Below are 23,751 nucleotides of genomic sequence, written 5' to 3'. Positions count from 1 at the left end.
TCCCAGAGGCAGCGGGGACCAGTAAGGAAGCGCAGCGCGACTGGCGCATGCGCAGTAGGGAACCAGGAAGTGAAGCCGCAACGCTTCACTTCCTGATTCCCTTATAGAGAATGGCGGTGGCAGCACCCGAGGACCGAGGGACGATTCAGTCTTGGGTGCCGACATCGCTGGACCCTGGGACAGGTGAGTGTCCTTATTTTAAAAGTCAGCAGCTGCAGTATTTGTAGCTGCTGACTTTTAAAAAATTTTTCGCGGGACTCCCTCTTTAAGATTCTCTCCCTCCACACGCTCCCCGTGGCTTGCCTCCCGTCGGAAAATGCATATGACGAACTGTGCATGTGCAGTCGATACGTCACGCCAGCTGATCGGGAAATCAGCTGGAGTGATGTGACGTACTGTGCATGCGCAGTACGTAGGAGGCATTTTTTGACAGGAGGCAATAATCAACGTTACACCGGTGTAGTGTTGATTATTGCCTCCCGTTGAAAAACGCATACGAGTCCCCTCTTTCCTGGGGTGGTATTTTGGGCTCAATCGGAGAGAAACTTCCACACGGTTGCTTGCAGGAGTGTCGGTATACCCGGATCTTGTGTCTAAAATCCACCGGTACCGACCTGCCAAATTTGGGGTCTCTAGCTCAAAGTATTGGGGAGATATGGACTTCCAAAGGGGACCGACCCATGGTGCCCACCAAGGCCGAGGGGGTAGCGAGATCGGAACCGATCCTTTGGTGCCCCATGGCCAGTATGAACTTTTCGCTTTACCGGTCCATATCTCCGGAACCGTAGGTCACAGGAACTTCAAACTTGGTAGTTGGGGGTTCATAGAGGCCCCCTAGCTGCAGGCCAAATTTGAGGTCTCTGGAAAGAAAGGTGCCCGAAATGACTTTTCTGAAAACCACCATGCATGCTTTGTGTCGACCTAACTTTCAAACTCAAGCATTTTTTGGGCTCCAGGAAAGTCATCTTTGGATATGTTGTAGATCTAGATCCCATGAGCCGGCACACCAAATTTGGGGTTCCGGAGATATGAGCCCTCAAAGTCATCCAACCGGTAGACGCCAGTCTGAATTTTCTGAGTAGCAGAACCGGTTTTACCGCCCTAGGTGTGCCGTCTTTGGGAGATGGTTACGAGCCAACCCTAGAGTCTAGGAACCCCTATGTGGACCACATGTAGTGCATCGTCTCCCCTACAAGTGTGCCAAGTTTGGTGTTCCTAACCCCAACAGCCGAGGAAATATCAGCCCCCCAAGTTAACCGAGTTTCCCATAGACTCCAATGTTAAATGTGCGGTTTCTACCGGTTGACCTTTTAGGGTGCTACCTGCCCGCCAAATGTTCCCTGGACCCCAAACTTGGCCAGTGAGTACCTGAAGAGCATCCCCACAGCCTCCAGGTGTCTGTGTATTTTTAAGACCCATAGAACCGGAGAGCGCCGTGCACGTCTTTGCCGGTGTTTTGTGAGGGGTCCAGTGGTCCTCGAAAGTGGATGCCATTCTGTAGAAAAGGCCTGAAATATTCAAATGAGACCGACCGGAGCCTTCCCCGGTGAACCGGGTCCGAGCTACACCGTTTCAAAGTTCCATTTTCCGGTAACCGGAGGGTTCCGGTTGGGGTACTGGGCCCCGGTTCGGTGTGGGGGTACCCATAGAGTGTCTCTACATCACCCCCAAGCTTTGTAATTTTGTAACCCATGGTCAGGGAGCACCGGTACCGTGAAGACGGTCAACATCGTGGCCCCGGTAAATCCCCAGTAAAAGGTCCCCGAACCTCCACATTTTTATGAGGTATAGCTGTGATATCTGGGAAAAAGGGGTGCAAGTTTGATGTCGCTAGCCCATTTGGTCGTCGAATGGTTGAGCGATAAGTGAAATCCGTCACAATTTTGCCTGGTTTCCCCATAGACTCCCATGTTAAGTGAGGGGCCTACTTTGGGGAGTCAGTACCGGCCTTCCTTCGGATCCCTGGACCCAAAATTTCTTACACTTATAGCCATGGGCCCCCCCTACAAGTGTGCCTAATTTGGTGGGATTTGACCCAGTGGGTCCCCAGAAACCGGAGCTCAAATTCGCCAATTTTTTCCCCCAGGCAGAAAAATGAAGCGAGTGGCCCACTTTGGGGATTCGGTACCGGCTGCCCTTTGGTTCTCTGGACCCGAAATTTTTTCCACCTGCAGTCATGGGTCTTCCCTATAAGTGTGCCAAGTTTGGTGGGTTTTCATGGAGCGGGTCCCCGGATACAGGAGCTCAAAATATCTCCCGAGCCTCTCCTACACTCCTACACTGTTTTCTCTTTCTGCCAGCGGAAAAATGAAGCAAGCGGCTCACTTTCGGGAGTCGGTACCGGCTGCCCTTCGGTTGTCTGGACCTAAAATTTTTTCCACATGCAGCCAGCGGTGTTCCCTAAAAGTGTGCCAAGTTTGGTGGGTTTTCACCAAGTGGGTCCCCGGGGATTAGGAGCTCAAAGTATCTCCTCTAGCCTCTCCTACACTGTGCCTCTCCACTGTGTTCTGTGACTCCCGTCGGAAAATGCATCCGACGAACTGTGCATGTGCAGTTGATACACCAAGCCAGCTGATCGGGAAATCAGCTGGCGTGACGTCATGCACTGCACATGCGCAGTACGTAGGAGGCATTATTCGATAGGAGGCACTCATCGACACAACACCGGCACTGGGGAGCTACCGTTCATTGAGGGAACCATGAATGTCAACATGTACTGTGACATACTGAAGCAGAGCATGATCCCCTCCCTTCGGAGACTGGGCCGCAGGGCAGTATTCCAACATAACGACCCCAAACACACCTCCAAGAAGACCACTGCCTTGCTAAAGAAGCTGAGGGTAAAGGTGATGGACTGGCCAAGCATGTCTCCAGACCTAAACCCTATTGAGCATCCTCAAACGGAAGGTGGAGGATAGCAAGGTCTCTAAAAACCACAAGCTCTGTGATGTCGTCATGGAGGAGTGGAAGAGGACTCCAGTAGCAACCTGTGAAGCTCTGGTGAACTCCATGCCCAAGGGGGTTAAGGCAGTGCTGGAAAATAATGGTGGCCACACAAAATATTGACACTTTGGGCCCAACTTGGACATTTTCACTTAGAGATGTACTCACTTTTGTTGCCAGTGGTTTAGACATTAATGGCTGTGTGTTGAGTTATTTTGAGGGGACAGAAAATTTACTGTTATACAAGCTGTACACTCACTACTTTACATTGTAGCAAAGTGTCATTTCTTCAATGTTGTCACATGAAAAGATATACAGTGAAACCTTGGATTGCGAGTAACGTGGTAAACGAGTGTTTCGCAATACAAGCATGGTTTTTAAAAAATGCTGACTCGGTTTGCGAGTGTTGTCTCGCAAAACGAGCAGGATTCAAGCCACAGCAGTGTGCAGTACCGCGTTTGGCCTGAGGTGGAGGGCGCAGGAGCCGAGCGGAGTCGATCAGAAAAAAAAAGGAAATAATACTCCTTTCCCGAGCCTTTCCAAGTTCAGCCGAGCTGTCCTTGGGCCTTTCCGAGGCTCTTTAGGACCCCCCCCCCACCTCTGGCCACATGCAGTATTGTATGCCATTGAAGTCAATGCGGAACAAATTATTTTCGTTTCCATTGACTTCTATGGGGAAACTCGCTTTGATATACGAGTGCTTTGGATTACGAGCATTCTCGTAATCGTAATTATGCTCGTAATCCAAGGTTCCACTGTAATAAAATATTTACAAAAATGTGAGGGATCTACTCACTTTTGTTAGATACTGTATGTAATGCTCTGTGTAAAATCGATAGCGCTATTCAAGTACCTATAATAAATAAAAAATCAGATCCGTGTGGCCAGCTATAGCCGGTGACACGGATTGTGTGGAATACCCCACAGGGTGGTTGTACAGAAGTCAATCCATAGATTACCTCTTTACAACCAGGGTTCCAATACATGGAACGAAATTCAGCCAGTCCCTGCTGAAGCAGCCAAATTTCCGATTCGCATATGGCCAGCTTTAGGTGTACTAGCAGATTTAGTTGGACTCGACTAACAAATTGAAGCCAGGCTTCACCTAATACAGTACTTAGTTACAGCAACTGTTTGTTTGTTTTCCTTCTGGGATTAAGGTTTTACATAAATGCATAAAAGCTGATCATTGTACGCACCCGTCAATGGTAAATGGTTTGTCTCAACCCTCTAAATCACACTTTTGCTGCACAACTTGGTCTGTTAAAAGAAGCGGAAAAACAAACTTACTGCCTAGATCACCAGGGGAAAAAAAGCCTAAAACTTGAAAACTATTGCAGGCAAACCATCTAACAACTGGTAATCTGAAACAGAATACATTAGGGCTGCAACTAACGATTATTTTCATAATTGATTAGTTGGCCAATTATTGTTTCGATTAATCGATTATTCGGTTAATAACCTTAAAAAAAAAAAAAGTGTGGTGTATAATTTAGTTAATAGGAAAAGTTTTAAAAAAAGGTAATTTATTCTTAAATATCTCTATGCAGTGGTAAGTATAAATAAACAACTATATGGTTAAGGAGCAAAATATCGAATCCACTCTTAAGAATAACAGACAGAAGAGATATATACTGTATATTCTATTAGGAGATATACTGTATAAACTATTAGAGGAGATATACTGTATAAACTATTAGAGGAGATATACTGTATATACTATTAGAGGAGATATACTGTATATACTATTAGAGGAGATATATACTGTATATACTATTAGAGGAGATATACTGTATATACTATTAAAGGTTGAATCTGGTAAATATCATCAGACTCAGTGATCAAATTTTTTTTTATTAAAAACAAAAACAATGCCTTCCTTAAAAAAAAAATGTAATTTAAAGAACGTTTGTTCGATTTTCTAATTGTTAGTGGGGTCAAATCGACGTTCATTTTCAACCACAGTGATGGGAAAATTTGGAAATAATAGAAAACTTCTTGGTGAAAGGAATTTTCAGACAGTGTATGTGGTTTTCGTTCAGAAATTACATTCATTTAAAAAACAGAATGTTTCAAACAACATTCTTTCATTCAGCGAATGTACAAAGATTTTTCGTCAGAATATTCTCGTCTGAAAATTGATCCGTGTGGCCAGCATAAGGCTCAGTATACACCTATGCAGTTTTCTTTTGATCTGTTTCTGCAGTGCTTTTTGCTGTGCGTTTTGATTTTTGCACACGGGATTTTGCTGCGATTTGCATTTTTGCATTTTTTTTGGCCAATTTGTTGTTGGGCAGATTAAAAAACACAAATTGCGGCAAAAACGCATTACATGCTTTTCTGCGACTTCTCTATTGAAGTATATTGAACCAAAAAAGTACCGTTTTGCATGAACATGTCCCATAGGAAACCATATAAATGAACTGTAGCGCGTTTCTGCAAAAAGCACCAAAAAACACATAGATGTGAACCAGGTCTAAGACGTTTAGTAACATAATGGGGTTAAAAAAACTAAAATTAGCCCTTCACAGTACAAAAAAAGCAAATAATCACTACTGTAAGGGTTCATTTTTTTTTTAGTGTAGAACTGTGAAAGTAATATTTACAGTAGCGATTATTTGCTCTTATTGTACTACAAGGGGCTCATTTTAGTTTTCTTTTAACCCCATTATGTTACTGGCCGATTAATCGATTATGAAAACAGTAATCGATTAATTCCATAATCGATTAATCGATTAGTTGTTTCAGCCCTAGAATACATTTTGGTATTTGGGATTAATACAGTTTTAAAATTTTGTCCAGACCAGCTACTCAAATGGAATCATTGACGTATTAAACAGATATATTTTGTGCCTAGAACATGTGCAGCACAATATGTACAATTTTATCTCAATCTAAAACCACAGTCAGGATTTCGATCACTCCGTCCTACTCTTTCAAATTTTCTTATCTATGCAGTTGAAAACGATTGTCCATTTGACCTCACTAACAATTAAAAAATTGTACGAACATTCAGAAAACAAAAATTCTACCAGTCTATGGCCAGCGAAGTGTAGTAAAATATAGATGTCTCAGTATATTCATACCATAGAGAACATAATAATGATCAATCCAAATGCCTCGTACACATGATCAGAAATTCTGCCAGCAAAAGTCGGATGTGAGCTTTTGGTCAGAAATTCCAACCGTGTGTATGCTCCATTGGACTTTTGCTGGCAGAATTCCAGCCAGCAAAAGGTTGAGAGCAGGTTCCCTATTTTTCGGTCGGAAAAAGTTCCTATCTGAAAATGTGATCGTCCTTATGCAATTCGGACGCGCAAAAAACCTCGCATGCTCGGAAACAATTCGACGCATGCTCGGAAGCATTGAACTTCATTTTCTCAGCTCGTGGTAGTGTTGTACGTCACCGCGTTCTTGACGGTCGAAAGTTCAGAGAACCTTCGTGTGACTGTGTGTATGCAAGCCAAGCTTGAGCGGAATTCCTTCGTAAAACCATCAAAGATTTTTCCGACAGAAAATCCGCTGGTGTGTACGGGGCATGAGTGTAGATCAGTCAGTAACGCTGGGTGTGCAGAGTTGGGTTATTCTGTCATTTGGCTGGTATACACTGCAATACTGGAAGAGCTGCTGCCTCATGATAATTCCTGCACTTGCTATGGTAACGGATATCTCAGGTCTCTCCAGATCATCCCTGTGTATATTATTACCTCCGAGCCATCTCTACAAGGCATCTTATGATGGGAGTAATACAAAGCCTAAGACATTTTAAAAAATATTTCCCTTTGAGAACACTCTTGAGAGAGATTTCTATTACTCTCAAAAGCCTACAAATGTAATTTTAACTTTTTCCGCTGCAATGATTAGACGGTGGCTACATTCGTTCTCCATGGTCCGAATGTATGTAGGGACATTTACACCTTCTCTTGCTCCCAAGTTTGACTATAGTACTCAAATGGAAGTACAGTTTAGGAAGCCGTATTATGTGTACAAAGTCAACCTCTGACTCGGGAGTTAGACATGAATCAATGGAGGAATTTTAATTATACAGCTCTGATCTATGACTGATAGATGGATGGATGGATATGATAAAATAGGATGGGTGGATGAATGGCAAAGGATGGAATGGATGAGATAGGATAGGATGGGATGGATGACATAGGATGGGATGGATGACAAAGGATAGGATTGGAAAGGAATGGGGTAGATGAGATAGGATGAAATAGAATGGGATGAATGGGGTAGGATGGGATGGATGAACGGAATTAAATAGATTGATGGGATAGATTGATGGATCAGATAGGATGGGATGGGATGGGATGGATCAGATAGGATGGGATAGTATAAAATGTGTCAATGGGATAAAACGAATTGAAGGGATAGGCTGGGACAGGATGGATGGATGGATGGATGGATGGGACTGATGATGAGGTCACACAAATGTAAACAGACATTGATAGTGAATGAGTGATGACATCCCCTAAAGTGTAATCTATAGGATTCCTCTCTGATCTCCATGCGTTTTACACACACACTTCCCTGCTCCGGCCTCATTCTTGCTTCCACAAACACCCGGATCCCTCAGGACCCGATACTCAGAGTCATTGTTTTACCGGAACAGCAGCGCTTACTTGGTAATATTGGAATCTGTGCACAGCTCGTGGAAATGAACCCCAGAGATTATTTCACAATGGATTCATATTCTGTACTGAACAAGCAGCCCCAACCGTCCTCCATATAAGACAGCGCCATCCCCGCACACCAACGCTGGATTCACCCGGGGTGGGGGAAGATTTTTTTGAAGATCACCCGGATCATAAAGAGGGTATTAAGCCTGTGTTCACACTTGTGCGATCTCTGACATGGCATGCGATTCACACCCACACCTCAGGTGACGATCACATACGATGTCTGAGCAATGCGATTTCAGCCTTACAGTTGAATGGCTGAACTCGCATTGAATTCACACAGAAAAAGGTGCAGGGACTTTTTTCCATGCACTAGAATCGGATCCCATGGGTGTTCTCACCTATGCAATCCGATTCCTGTGTGAGTTCACAATTTTCACTGCGTTCTGAGAACCGATCTGGGGGTGTCATTCAGGGCCGGTTCACACTGCAGCAATGCGGGAACCCTGTGAATCCACTGCAGGTTCCCACGTCGCATGTCTTCCGCCGAAATCAGTTCGTAAATTGCAGTGCAAACTTCAAATTCGAACAGGAATCGGATCGCATTGGTGTAAACACCCATGTGATGCGATTCTGCTGCAGACCAAAAAAAAAAAAAAAAGGGTCCTGTGCGAGTTTGGTCTGAATTCGATGCGATTCAGCCATACTATCCATATGACGGAAATCGCATCGCAGAGAGATCGCATGTGATTTGCACTGCACTGCGATGTGAATCACATCTGATTTCAGACATCACTGCAGTGTGAACCGGCCCCAACAATGTATTGACACTCGCAGCGGGTCACAGAAGGTGGTGTGAACTGTCTGCGGGAGAAGTGCGATGCGGGAACTGGCGCTGTAATGGTGCTGGTTCTCACATCGCACCAGTGTGAACCCAGGCTAAAGATAGGGATGAGAGGCTGGATGTTAGAGTGTATAAAAAACCCAGAGCAGTGAAGTTAACTCTTTAAAAGATGTGTAATCCCAACATTTCATATTACTGATAAGTGGTTGCTGTACCATGTACTTGTATGAGAAAGTCCTCTGTTCTCTTTGTATGAAATCCCCGGTGTTCCTGCCAGCCCCTATGCTTTCCTAATAAAAACTGACCACACTAAGCAGGAGAACACATCCATCCCAGCCATGATCAGACTTGTGCTGACACCCCCCCAGCCCACAAACAGCCATTCACTGGGAAGACCAGTGTGCTCCTGGATCTCCTCTCCCAGCTTGCTGAGCTCCTTATGCAGCCAAGAACAGAGGGTATGTGATCACTTATATAAAAAGGGGAATCAAAAAGGTATTTTTACCTATTTATTTCTATCTATACACGTTTCTGTTTTAAACTGAACGGGTTGTTTTACAAGGCGAGGGCTTTACAATCACTTTAACCCACAAAGGTCAATGGCAGATCATCTAGGTGTGTATCGAACGCGTTGGCAACAAGTATTAAACAAGCCTTGGTCGATGGCTGTTAACCCTTCCACTCCAAATTCTAAAATTAAAAATAAATGCTTTGAAAACACAGGTCAACATGCATGAAAATATGTAAATGCACAAAGGAAACGTCTGTAGACACATGACAAAGACCTAACACTACAGAACAAGTCATGGTACCTCTGAAGAGTGATAAATAGGAGTCCTGCCTGATCTCCATGGTTGAGCACTCAATTGCTATGCTCTTCAGCTGCAGAGGCAGGGAGTCTATATTTTCATTTATTTAAAATCTTGCAAACATACAGCTTGTTATTAAAAACATAGTTACATACTGTATATAGAAAAAAAATTAAAATAAACGGTCGCTTTCAGCGGGCATAGTGCCCGTCAACCATGACCTGTTCAAGTGAAAAGGGCCGCTCTGCGAACACCCCACAATCATGTGACATGCATGTGGTTGCGGTGCACTTGTGTGGCACTCAAGAAGTTAAAGCACTGAAGACACTGTGTACCTCTTAAGCCCGAACACATGATCAGAAACTCGTACAAAAAAATATTGCTTTCAAATCGATTGTACGATAATCTGATTGTTGACAGCTCATCTTATATATACACGATCGGAAGATTTTCCTTTAATCAGTACAGTTGTCATTTGAAAATACAATAATATGACATCACTTCCAAATTTTTATTCTGTCGTACGAGAATTATCGTAACTTTAGTAAACTCTTCATTTTTGATGAGAGACTAGCATGAAAAAAAAAAAAAACACCCCAGACGATCCTTCATCTGATAATCTCATCATGTGTACCAGGCGTTACTAACAAACTCAGCACAGCTGTGTCTCCATACATGCAACTCAACACCAAACAGATAAACGTCACACTGTGCGGGGCTCAGCACCCATGTGACGGCACATAAAAACACACGAAAACACCCGCCCCGCCCATTATGGGTGCCACTGATTTTTTTCACACCTACCAAAATGTGACGCATTGCAATATAATGCTGATTGTTGGGAAGCGATTTCAAAAATCACATCTGCACCTTTATTGCACGTTTCACACAAATATGGCTGCCCATTGATATTAATAGGCTGCCCTAAAACACGAGACGTGGGAACACACACACACTCAGATACACCTCCTCATCGTGGGGATCGGTGGTGCGGTGTGTCAGTCTGACACACCACTACACCGATCTTGGTAAAGAGCCTTCGACGTAGGCTCTGTACCACGTGATCAGCCGTGTCCAATAATGGCTGGTCACGATGTAAACAGGAAAATCCGTTTTTCGTTTTTTCCTCACTCGCGTCTAAGAGACGCGAGTAGAGGAGAGCCGATTGGCGGCTCTCCTGACAGGGAGGGTCTGCGCCGATTGGGGGGTTGAGCTAGGAGGGTTAATTTGGGAGGGGTTTTAGGAGGAGGGATAGGGAGGGTTGTGCTAGGATACGGAATTTTGGAGGGTTTGTGCTAGGAAGGTGATTTGGAAGGGTTTGTGCTAGGGCGGGGGACCTAGCGCTCTTTCCAGATCTACAACCATGTGTTGTTAGAAGGAGAAATTTTGGTAGAGGTGGGTGGCTTGTGCTAGGAGGGGCTGAAGATGTATGCACAGATGGACAGAGCATGTGATTCCTTCATCCTCAAATTGGGAGGACCGAGATTTTTTGACTGAAGACAAGATAAACTTGTCTTCTTCTTTTTTTGGGTTTACAACCACTTTAACACATCTGCTGCTACAATATTAATCCCTCCAAGGTTAGACATATTTTTTTACCTATATTTCTATTCAGTCATTATACATGTTTTAAGGTATAACAACTCACAATGATTTTGGAACCTTTATGTCCAAACAGCACTCCTTTTTCACTCTCGTACGGGTTGATTCTGACTGACCACAGTTGAGTTCACGCTGATTGCCCCGGCCCCCTGAGCCCCCTACTGGTAACTGGAGGACATTACCTATACTTTCCTTTGTTTTAACTATGGCTATTTCCTCTACCTCCAAATAGGTACTAGCGATATATGCAGGTAATACATAAAAAAAAAGCTTATTAATAGATGTGTAATGTATTGTACTTTTAGCAGCAAGCAAAGGGCCACGTCAGGCCCCCAGGCTAAAGTTTGGAGATCACTGGTGTTGATTATAAGAAGCAAATAGAATGACAGAACTGGATTAAATGGTGTATTAAGGACCGTTTTTAAGGCAGGGCAAAAGGGTCAGCTGCCCTGGGCCCCATCATTGTTGTGGGGCCCAAAGCAGCTGCCTCATATTTGCCAACTATCCTAGTTTAAGTTCCCTTATCCCTAGAAGTTATAGTGCCATGCTGTGTCCCAATATCTCAGTGTAAAATTCTGTTGCTCAGCTCTGCCCTATTGCCATGTACAGACGACTCACCTGCATACCCTGTGTTTACTTGTAAATAGCCTGCATTGATATGTAAAAAGTGGCGGTATTAATATGTAAATAGTCGTGGATCGCGGCATTCATATGTATATCATGTCCCCCTGAGGTCATGTCTACCATCATTTCTGCTGAATGCTGCCCACTGGAGAGGTAAAGGAGCATGCTTGAAAGTCCTGCCTACAACTATAGTCATTAAGCCAAACATCAGCCTGTACTACAAAGGTAAGCAAGTTTGAGGTGGAACCCTTCTTCAAAAGAACATGATGCCACAGCACCGTGAATTTTGGTACGTGTGAATATGCACATCTCATCCAATGCATGAGGGTGTTATTAACAAGTAATGGCCCTTCTGTGTATCTGCTAAAGGGCAGCAGGTTTCTGTGGTGTCAGGAAAGCGATTTTGCATGCATTTCCGACACACAAATGTGAACGCAGGCTAAATGTCTCAGTTACATTGGTGGTCAGTGTAAATCTTCTTATTACATTGGGGCTTGGTGTACAATCCTTTCATTCACGCTAGTGGCCAGTGTGAAGGTCCCCCTTACATTGGTGGTCAGTGTAAATCCCTCTTTACATTGGTGGTTACTGTTAATGCTTCTATTACATTAGTGGTCATTGTAAATCCCCATTACATTGGTGGCCAGTGTAGAAACTACTCTTTATATTGGTGATCGTTAAAAAAATCCAAACTTGCATTTGTGGTCAGTTTCAAATCCTCCCTTACATTGGTGGTCCATGTAGAAGCCCCCTTTAAATTGGCTGTTGATGTAAAATCCCCCATTACATTGGTTGTCAGGGTAAATTCCTCATAACCCTCCCTTCTAGATTGTAAGCTCTAACGAGCAGAGCCCTCTGATTCCTCCTGTATTGATTTGTATTGCAAGTGTACTGTCTGCCCCCATGTTGTAAATCACTGCGCAAACTGTTGGCGCTATATAAATCCTGTATAATAATAATAACATTGGTGATCAGTGTACATTTTCCATTACATTGGTGGGAAGTGCAAAATTGGCCTTACACTAGTGGTCAGTGTAAATCCCCCCTAACATTGGTGGTCGGTGTAGAAGTGTCACCTTACATTGGTGGTCGGTACAAATTTCCTCGACAATGGTCGTCAGTGTAAATCCCCCCTTACATGGAGGTCATTGTATATTCCCCCTTACACTTGGGGTTGGTGTAGATGCTCGTATTACATTGGTGTCAGTGTAGAAATCCCTCTTTTCTATTGGTGGGTGGCATAAAATCCTCTGTTACATGGTGGTCAGTGCAAATTCCCCCCTCACATTGATGGTCAGTGGAAATTCCCCATTACATTGGTAGAATCCCCCACTATATACTTGCCAAAGATTTCCAACTTTGCTCTACATGATGATCAGAATTTGTTAGTGTACTGCCTCCTAACTAATCCCACACCTCCCCCACCACTGTCACTGATCCCATCAACCCCCAAGCATTACCACTAATCACACCCCCCCCTCCCCCAGCATTGCCACTGATCCCAAGAGTCCTAGGATTCCTAGGAGTTTTCTATCTATTGATGGGTCCTCTCACCTCCCCAGTCCATGGTGTGCAGGCAATGAGGAGATGATGTGCTGTAACATTTAGCAACCAATCAGTGAGCAGTAATGCTGTGCACTAACCTCTTGCAACCAATCATTGAGCGGTAAGGATATGCAGTAACCTCTGGGAACCAATCAGTGAGCAGTAATAATGTGCAGTAACCTCTGGCAACCAATTAGTGAGTGGCATAGATGTCCAGTAACCTCTAGCAATCAATCAGTGAGCAGTATTGATGTAGAGTAATCTAGCAACCATTTAACAAGCAGAAGTCATGTGCTATAACCTCTAGAAAATAAACAGTGAGCCATAATGTGTGCTGTAATCTCTAGCAGCCAGTCAGTGAGCGGTAATGATTCACTGTAACCTCTCACAACCAATCGCAATCGCTGCATGATCTGATTCAGTAAACTGATTTTGAGTCTAGCTGCTATTTATTGTATGTCTCAAAGCATGTGGAGAGCGAAATTGGACAGAAGAGGGGGCCCAAGAAAATGTTTGCCCAGGGTCCAGGCAATATTAAAGACGGCCCTGGGTGTATTTTTCATATATGCTTTAATATCAGATATTTGCTGGCAACTAGTATAAACCTGTTCATCCCTTAACTTAATTTGCAGTATACTGTAGAGTGGCACTTTAGCGGGTAAGAAGTTATTATTGGGGAAATATTAGAAGTGTCTGTTTTTTATTGTTGCCTGTGTCCCCTTTGGGAAGAAGTCTCCTCACAGCGTGTCAGTTGGACAGAATGTGAGATGAAATCCCTCCAGCAGAGACACGCTGCAATAAAACATTTTTTTATCTGAAAAGAGAAAGGTTAGAACTGTCAGATTACTCCTATAGGTGTCCCTATCAGTGAAGCAAGTACTTGCCATACTTTCAGTCTGGTTCAGTTAATAGTTACTAGACTTGTATGTTCATTTCAACCTCTTGCCGACCATGTAACGCAAACGTTTGGTGACAGGTCAGTTGGGCCTTAATGCCCACATGGTGGCTGAGGTTTCTGTGCTCTGAGCGTGCTCACTGCATCCTCCAGCGCAGTCAGCAATCTGTCACTGACAGCTCCCGCCTTCTGTTTATGATGAAAGCTGCTGCAGCTGGACAGCGCACAGAGTGGTACTAATGTTTAGAGCAGTATGCCCACAGGGACAAATGTAAAAAAAAAAGACTTCTTGCGTTACAAACATTCCTTCCAGGGCACATACCATCCTAAAAGTTTATAATACTAAGTGCACTGCCCGGCTGCAGCAGTTTTCAGCCTCCCATAAAGCTTTACAGGCTAACGGGAGCTGGGTGGTGCACCTGTGCCCTCCGCCTGCAAAAAACACTGAAATCTCATGCACAGAGGCTACAGGCCGAGTGTGCATGAGGTCTAAAGTGGAACTAAACCCTCCTATCTTTTACAGCCAAAGAGGCCATCTTAAAGCAGAACTAAAATTCCAGTATGATACACTGAGAGCAGCCAGGCATTTTATTGCAGAACAGATATATGCAATGTCTCGTCTGCAAAAAAACATACTTACCTGCCTTTTTACAGCGGTTCCCAGGATCATGCACAGCTCGGCTCACAGCAGCCAGATCAATCCTGTGTGCCAGGATGACTAGCTCCTGCGCATGCGCAGGAGTGAAGTCATCTCACAGCGGCCAATGAAAATGGCTAAAACCAACACACAGGAAAGGATACCGGCACCAGCAAGGGAGCATTGAGAAGGTGAGTATGCTCCATTTAGTTTCTATTTAAGTCTCTGTTTGATCTGTTGCCATATTGCTGCACATATTATTGGTTATGACACAAGCTATTTCATGGCATGTCAGTTCCGTTGAGAGCACAAGCAACTTTGACAATTTTCATTCGTGGCATGCCGTGAATGTAACTGTTTTGTGAAACCGTTAAATCAATGGGTATAGCTCGGCTTTAAAGCAAGAATAAAGGTTTCGTAGTTACAAACTGTGAGCGGGTAGGCTCTTTATTGCAGAAAAGATATGCAACCTTATACTACCACCTGCTGGGTATTATTAGGTATGTAGTTAAACAGAATATAAAAGAAAATGCTGCGCTATCCAGTGAAACAAACTAGACTATGAACAACTACAGCTGTTAGCACACAACAAACCAAGTTCCCAAATAGTATGAAAATATAGTGCAGCGCTAAACCTACATGCAGAAAAATAAACTAATATGTACCTCTATATATGTGCCATATAGTGACAAACATCAAAAATGCAGGGACGTGCTGTGAATGGACAAATTAATGTCTCTAAAAATTGTGACACACTCAAAAGTCAATAAGCAGTGAGAAAAGTGGAAGTCTTCTCCAAAGCAAGGGGGGTATCAGTGTCTTGGAGAAACTATGGACACTCGAGTAGGGAGGCAACCACAGGTAACAATAACACTCCAATCTTCAAGAAGAAAAGATGGGTACTCTTACCGGATCCGTGGGACGCATCTGCCGTATAGCAGTGCGTCTGTAAGGCAAAGCGGGTGGTTATCCAGGATATCCAACCAGATGATGTCTTCCAGGTCTCAATCACCAATGGGGGGGGTGGTTGTCTTGGACAGGCGGTGGATCTCCAGTACACCCGATCTCCGGTTCTGGAACAAATCGATCAGAAGCAAATGATTCTTATTGGGCCCATGGAGGAAAAGAAAAAGGAACTCCACATAGTGTAGATCAAAATGAGGTTTTAATGGTCCAAAAACCATACAAAATACAGGTGATCACGAACAGATAAAAAGTATAAAAATGGCAATGTGGGAAGCTGAAATAGCTGGCCCTACGCGGGCATCCATTCACAGCACGTCACTGCATTTTTGATGTTTGTCACTATATGGCACATATATAGAGGTACATATTAGTTTATTTTTCTGCATGTAGGTTTAGCGCTGCACTATATTTTCTTACTATGTAGTTAAACAGAGTTGTTTAGTAAATAAAAAATCAGCACGCAAAATGAAGTAACCCAAAGCTATAAAACTTAATCTTTGGCTAGTAAGACTCCAGTATAGTGAAATCTAGTTGGTTGTATAGAATTTTGCATTCCTTTGCAACTTTGATCCAGTGTTAATAACTTAGTTAAGTTGCATTGTGTGCTGCACATGTGTATTGAAGTGATATGGCAGATGTCCCTCCTCTGATCCATCTATATTTAACAAATATGGCTAAACCTGTGAAGGATTGGGTCACCCACCACTAACAAGAAGCCTTGGGCATGCCAATGTGCAGGTGTGTGGGCAGCTATTGTTACCACACAGGCCATTTACTAAATTGATGTGTGTTCTGGCAATAGAAAACAGGAGATTCAAGAAAAATTCAAGCCCAATAGAATTCCAGAGCCATCTTGGACATACTTTATAAACTATCTATTCATCATCCAGTAGTGTCAGTAGGCTGAACTTCTACTTTAAGGTCTATGAAAACCTATAAGTACAGAAACCGTTTTCGGTTATAATGTACAAACTCACAATACCTATAGATGCCGCTGCAGCCTAATTCATCTGCTTGGATGTAATCTAACAGGAAAAAAAGTATCCTCAGTTGTCATTTTTTTTCATTGGCTTATCCTGTGTCTGGTCTTCTTACAACAAGCGCCATCTGCAATTATTGCCCTGACCCATTTCTTGCAACCACTGATTAATTCTCTAATCCTTAAAATGCACTTGTTTAACTGCTTGCCAATCATATTATGTATATATATATATGGCTGCAAGGCTGCGGCTCTCCTGCGCAGGATCATGTACCTAGCACTTCCAGGTCTTGGGCGCGCAAAGGCACCGCCATCGATCTGCTCCCACTGTGATTAGACACAGTTTGAGCCAATCAGTGCGTCCAGCCTACTCGATGTCCGTTGGCACCTGCCAATCGTTCGGGATACAAGCAGAACAGTCTATGTAAACAAGCCAGATTACTTGTTCTGTCAGTAGGGAAGGTATTGATCCGGTGTTCCTGCAAAACAGGAAGATGGATCTCTGCCTTCCCCTAGTACAAGCAGCTCCCACACAGTGACCAAGCACAGGTTAGGCACAGAGGTAACCCTTTGATCACCCCTGATGTTAACTCCTTCCCGGCCAGTGTCATCAGTACAGTGACAGTGCATATTTTTAGCACTGATCACTATATTAATGTCACTGGTTCCCAAAAAAGTGCTATAATTATTGGGATTTTTTTTTTACCAAAAATATGTAGCAGAATACATATTGGTCTAAACTGATGAAGAAATTTTGTTTTCTTACATTTATTTTATTTTACAGCAGAAAGTAACATTTTTTTTTTTTCAAAATTGTCGGCCATTTTTTGTTTATAGCGCAAAAAATAAAAACCCGCATAGGTGATCAAATACCACCAAAGGAAAGCTCTATTTGTGGGGAAAAAGGACAAAAATTGTATTAGGGTACAGCGTTGCATAACCGCGCAATTGTCAGTTAATATAATGCAGTGATGTATCGCAAAAAATGGCCTGGTCCAGAAGGGGGGTAAACCTTTCGGAACTGAAGTGATTAATTACTGAGAGTTCAGGAAAGAGAATTAAGGAAACATTCCGACAGAAAAAATTGTAATGACAAATTTCTGTCTTCCCAGTTGCAGTTCTAACTGTTACACATGCATGCATTCACTTTTCACACCTTAGCTTTTCAGGATTTTTTCATTGGTGTATTTAAAGAGGAGCTCCAGGCTCCTTCAGAAAAAAATAAAAATCAGCAGCTACAAATACTGTAGCTGCTGACTTTTGGAAGTCAGAGGGGCGCTACAATAGACTCCGGCCTTTGCAGTCTTTGTTGGTTCTCTTGCCACCAGATCTAGTTACCCATAGACATTAGATGACTATTGCCTGACACAGTGGAACCTCGGATTGTGAGTAACGCAGTTAACGAACATTTCGCAATACGAGCACTGTATTTCTAAAAATCCTAAATCGGTTTGCGAGCAGGATTCAGGCCAAAGCGGTGTGCAGTACCACTTTTGGCTTGAGGTGGAGGGTGCTGGAGCCGAACAGCGCCGATCGGAGCTGTTCGGAAATGCAAGAAAAGGCCCGAGGACAGTTCGGCTGACTTCAGAAAGGCTCGTGAACGGAGTCTTTCCGAGGTTTGCAGAGGTCAGCCGAAGTTTGATCGGGCCTTTTCGGACGTTTCTGAGGCTCTCCGGCGCCCCCCGCCTCTGGCCACATGCGGTATTGCACTCCATTGAAGTCAATGCACAACGAATTCTTATCGTTTCCATTGACTTCAATGGGAAAACTCGCTTTGATATGTGAGTACTTGGGATAACGAGCATACTCCTGGAACGGATTATGCTCGTAATCCGAGGTTCCACTGTACCCACATATCTTACAGACCTACATAGCAATCTTGTTATCTATGGTGCACAGCTAACACTTTTGGGGCATCCCCTTTAGTTGGATTGATAATCTATTCTCCAAACTCGCTTGGCTGTGCTGAGTTGTGCACCCCTCATAAACATGAACACCTTGATTATACGAGCACATCTGTGAATGAAACTGTCAGGTAATCAAATGTTTACCATGTACAACCTTCAAATAATGTAAATGTCCCATCAGAACTGGTAAGTGATCGGTTCCACATGTTACAAGTGAGTATGTTTATTAGTTCTGTTCCCGCCTTGTGTAGATGGAAAACAGCGGTGTCTGCGGACTACCTCAACCAACAGGACAAGCATCAAGGGAGTGAAGGGGCGTGTACAAATGTGTTTCTGAGGCCCGCCTCCTTTATAAAATACCTTTGATCTCTGTGCACGATAGTTGTTTGCCGGTTGGATGGCTGTGCTGTTTTCCATCTCTCCATACAGTTTGTTCCCTCCACGTCCAAGCAGCATTTTGTTTACCATAATGTAAGTCTGGATTTGTGTTTTTAATAAATAGATACTAAGCCCTTATTGATACCTGTGGCCACCTTTGTGTCTCTACATGAAATTTACAAGAAAATGAGTCAGAAGATTTAACCACTTCAGCCCCGGACCATTTTGCTGGCCAAAGACCAGAGCACTTTTTGCGATTCGGCACTGCGTCACTTTAACTGACAATTGCGCGGTCGTGCGACGTGGCTCCCATGCATAATTGATGTCCTTTTTTTCCCACAAATAGAGCTTTCTTTTGGTGGTATTTGATCACCCCTGCGGTTTTTATTTTTTGCGCTATAAACAAAAATAGAGTGTCAATTTTGGAAAAAACGCATTATTTTTTACATTTTGCTATAATAAATATCCCCAAAAATGTAGAAAATTTTTTTTCCCTCAGTTTAGGCCGATACGTATTTTTCTACATATTTTTGGTAAAAAAAAAAAAATCGCAATAAACGATTATTGATTGGTTTGTGCAAAAGTTATAGCGTTTACAAAATAGGGGATAGAGTTATGACATTTTTATTGATAATTTTGTTTTTTACTAGTAATGGCGGCGATCAGCGATTTTTAATCGTGACTGCGACATTATAGCGGACACATCGGACAATTTTGACACATTTTTGGGACCATTTATACAGCAGTCAGTGCTATACAAATGCACTGATTCCTGTGTAAATGACACTGGCAGTGAAGGGGTTAACCACTAGGTGGCAGTGTAGGGGTTAAGTGTGTCCTGGGGGCGTGTGGGGGGTTGGGCAGATTGTGACAGGTCACTCCTTGTCATCGGAGCAGAGATCAGTGACACTGTCACTAGGCAGAACGGGGAGATGCTCGTTTACATTAGCAACTCCCCGTTCTTCCTCCCCGTGAGAAGATCGCGGGTATCCCCGTGGCAATCGAGTCTGCGGGACACGCGATCCGACTCACGGAGGTCCCGGCCGGCACACACGCGATGGCACGGCGGCAAATTTAAAGGGATGTACCTGTACGCCCATTTGACTGTCCGTGCCATTCTGCCGACGTACATCGTCGTGCGCCAGTCGGGAAGTGGTTAAAGGATAACTCCACTTTCGTTGGGGAAAAAAAATGGCAAATAAAGAAAAAATACTATAGTGTATACAAATGTGACACAAGTCATATTGTAATTGAATTTTATTAAAAATTACCTTTCCTTTTCAGTCTGCAGCTCTGTCGTTTTCTGAAAATGCAATGCAATATGGCAACCTAGAGGTGTTCTGTATACAGAATGTGTACTGACCACTCCCCAGAAACATAATTTCCTGCTTGTGTGATTGGCTCACCAACTTTCTCAAAAGTCTGCCTTAGATTCAAGTCAGATTTCAGGCAATAACAGAAATGTCATTTTTGGTGAGATACGCCCAATAGGAACACGTCTAAAGGGATGCAGGCCCAGCAAATTTCCTCATTAGGGCTCTGCAGCTGTCACAGCTGACTGATAATTATGAAACCACTTCCATTAGACCCACTTAGCACAGAGGCACAGTGGAACAAACAGTGATTTCTTCAGAGTAACAAAAGGTAGGAATCTGCAACAAAGGTTTTTATAAACAATATACAAATATACATAGATCACCCAGAGGGAAATGTTTTTTTCTCAACAAAAGTGGAGTAACGCTTTAAGCTGGTCATAGATGGATCAAAATTTGGCCGGATCAGCAAGGACTGGATGAGGCCATTCACATTCCAGTGAAGTTGATTGAATGATTGACTTCTTTCAAACTGGCTTGTTGGAAAACTTCCTTTTGATCAGTGATCAGTGTATTCTGACAGGGAAGGAGCCCCACTGTCCGAATATAATAACACAGTGGGGAGGATTCCTCCATCCACTTCACTTGTATGGATGGGGGAATCTGCTCAGTTTTTTCCAAACAGCCCCAATTTAACCACTTACGGACCGGCTCGCGACTATATATGTCGGCAGAATGGCACAGGCAGGCAAATTGACGTATATTTACGTCACTTTAAATGTGCCGTAGTGCATGTGCGCCGCCGGCAGCGCACGCCGCAAGCTCCATGACCGCGCTCGCGGGACCCACGGACTCGATGTCTGCGATCGTGTCACAGAGCTGAAGAACGGGAGATGCCAGTGTAAACACAGCATCTCCCCATTCTGCCTAGTGACACTGATCCTATGCTCCCTCTCATCGGGAGCAGCGATCAGTGACGTGTCACTTGTAGCCACGCCCCCTTTACACTTAGAATCACTCCCTAGGACACACTTAACCTCTTCCTAGCGCCCTACTGGTTAACTCCTTCACTGCCAGTCACATTTACACAGTAACCAGTGCACTTTATAGCACTGATCGCTGTATGAATGCGAACGGTCCCAAAACAGCGCCAAAAGTGTTCGATGTGTCCGCCATGATAAAAATCGCTGATCACTGCCACTTCTAGTAAAGAAAAAAAAATTATTAATAAAAATGCCATAAACTATCCCCTATTTTGTAGATGCTATAACTTTTGCGCAAACCAATCAAAAAAACACTTATTGCAATTTTTTTTTTTACTAAAAATATGTAGATGAATATGTATCGATTTAAACGAAGGAAAAAAAAATGTTTTTTTTATAGATTTTTGGGGGATATTTATTATAGCAAAAAGTAAAAAATATTGCTTTTTTTTCAAAATTTTTGCTCTATTTTTGTTTATAGCGCAAAAAAAAAAAAGCGCAGAGGTGATCAAATACTAACAAAAGAAAGCTCTATTTGTGGGGAAAAAAGGACGTACATTTTTTTGGGAGCCACGTCGCACAACCGCGCAATTTTCAGTTAAAGCGACGCAGTGTCGAAATGCAAAAAGTGGCCTGGTCATTTGGCAGCCAAATGGTCCGGCGCTGAAGTGGGTAAAAAACAATGTAGAACTAGCCAGCTTGTTTTGTAGGCTGTAAAGTCTTTCAAATAGATAGAGAGTCTGAATGGAAACAGCTTCTCACTCTTTGGAACACCCATGTATGGTGCTCTCTGACAAAAGTGTCCCGAGTGCTTATTTATATATTAGAAATATGGGTTTCTTTTTTTTTTTTACTTACCTAGGTGGATGCAGCATTGGTCCAATGCTGCATCTGTCCCCCGGTGCCTCTGCACTGAAAACCCAGCGACTGAACACCGCAGATCACTCGGGTTTTCACACCTTGGTAAGCAAAGAGCTGTAGACTGTCAGTCACAGCTCTCTGCTCAGCTCCCTCCACGCTCATTGGTGCAATGGGCTGTGGGAGGGGCTGAGCAGCCGCCGCAGGGTCTCACTGAGAGGCTGAGAATGGTGTCAGTCCAGACACCTGGCGGATCCAGACTTTACTGTCAGGATGACGCAGTGCCTAGACTGATATCCGTAACGTCAGCAGAGAGTGGATTTCAGCCCGCTCTCTGCTGAAAACGGGTCGCAGGAGTGCAAAATGAACTGCACTCCTGTGATCCATAGAAGCCCAGCTAAACAAGCTTTGGCTGGTCTTCTCCTTTAAGATTTAATATAATTAGTAAAAAAATAAATTTAAAGCGGGATTCCATACTAAAAAAAATTAAAAGCCAGCAGCTACAAACACTGTAGCTGCTGCTTTAAATAAGTACTTACCTGAGGCCGACCCATCCCTCGGCTCTCGAGTCCCGGCACTGCCATCCTAGGTAAGGGAAACAGGCAGTGGAGCCTTGCAGCTTCACTGCCAGTTTCCTACTGCGCACGCGCGAGCTGCGCGACGCTCTGTGAATGGCCCCGTGGTTTTCTGGGAAAACACACAGTTCCCAGAAGGCAACGGGGCCGCTCACCGAGGAGCAGAAGATGCCGTGGAAAAGGAAGAGGCAGATTAGGAAGACTGCCTAGCAACAAGGGTTTAGGCAAGTTTAATTTTTTTTTTTTTTTTTATGTTTTTTTTTTTAATTTTTTTTAGGATTTTTGGTGTCATTTTTTTTTTCAGGGTGGCCCTCCACTTTAAATCAATCTAAAAATAAAAAAAGCCCTTATAGGTTATTATTTGCCGAAGCTTGCACTTTATCACTTGGTTATTAGGACATGGCCAAGCCCTTGTATTCATAAAGGTTTCCTAAACTGCAGATAATAAGCCATGCATGGATAGCCTTACTGAGAGAAAAGCATTACCATAAGTTGATGGATAACTTGACAATTGTCTAGAATTGTTTAGAATAATATACTGTATCTCTAAAGACGATATGTTACCAGTAATATGCTATTGCCCCCATGTGGAGGTAATACAGTTATGTAAAGCCCCCCCCACAGGTAAATGAATGCCTCAGGTGTTATTACATATAAAAAGGATGATTTCACTACACATTACATATGGCTGCACATGTGAGAGCAGTCATTCTAGAGCAATGATTCATGGCTAACCCTAAACTGACGACCTGTAAAAGCATTTAAAGCCTAAAGGATTTGCTTTTACAGCATTGTAAGTTTGGGTACAAAAATTTAAATGAAATCAATCTTCATGGAATGGTCCATTACATAAAAAAAATAAAAAGTAAACTTTTTAAAAAGTGACAAGGATGACATCACAAGCCCCCTTTCATGCACACCACTGGTCTCTGGTGACACCAGTCACTGAGGAAGAGGGTTCTCCCTGGAAACGCGTTAGCTGAGTCATCATGGACACGTTCTGGTCCCTTTGCACACTTGGAGCACTCCAGCAGCCGTGGGGGCATTCGGTCCATATTGTGCTTTGACATGCATATCTACCATCTATGTTTGTGAGTATGTTTTGTGTCACTTTTTAATAAATATTTGTAATGGAATTGCACTAATTCGGTGCAACCTTCTCTTGTTTTTCATTCTCTGGTGACACCCTGCAGCCTGCACTGTGTAGGTGATCTCACACATGCGCACACAGGCTGCGTGGTCTCTGAAAGATGATTGGCAGAGATCCA

General features: G+C 43.4%; 1 protein-coding gene across 2 annotated transcripts in view; it reads right to left on the bottom strand.

Annotated features, from left to right (window-relative positions):
• LOC141134442 (UPF0235 protein C15orf40 homolog) overlaps positions 1-23,751 on the bottom strand; it is a 243,228-nt gene that overhangs the window by 43,433 nt on the left and 176,044 nt on the right. The window contains exon 1 of one of the 2 annotated variants that reach the window (XM_073623983.1): positions 15,434-15,591. The exons of the other annotated variant lie outside the window; for it this stretch is intronic. Within the exon in view, the coding sequence (XP_073480084.1) occupies positions 15,434-15,451 (18 nt within the window). The 5' untranslated portion in view covers positions 15,452-15,591. Of the gene's footprint in view, positions 1-15,433; positions 15,592-23,751 lie in introns of those variants that run through there. 2 annotated transcript variants of the gene reach the window in all.

Source organism: Aquarana catesbeiana, linkage group LG03 (genome assembly GCF_042186555.1).
Source record: "Aquarana catesbeiana isolate 2022-GZ linkage group LG03, ASM4218655v1, whole genome shotgun sequence".
Classification (NCBI taxonomy): Eukaryota; Metazoa; Chordata; class Amphibia; order Anura; family Ranidae; genus Aquarana; species Aquarana catesbeiana.
Note: the sequence above shows the minus strand (reverse complement) of the source record. Positions and strands in the feature narration are given on the sequence as shown.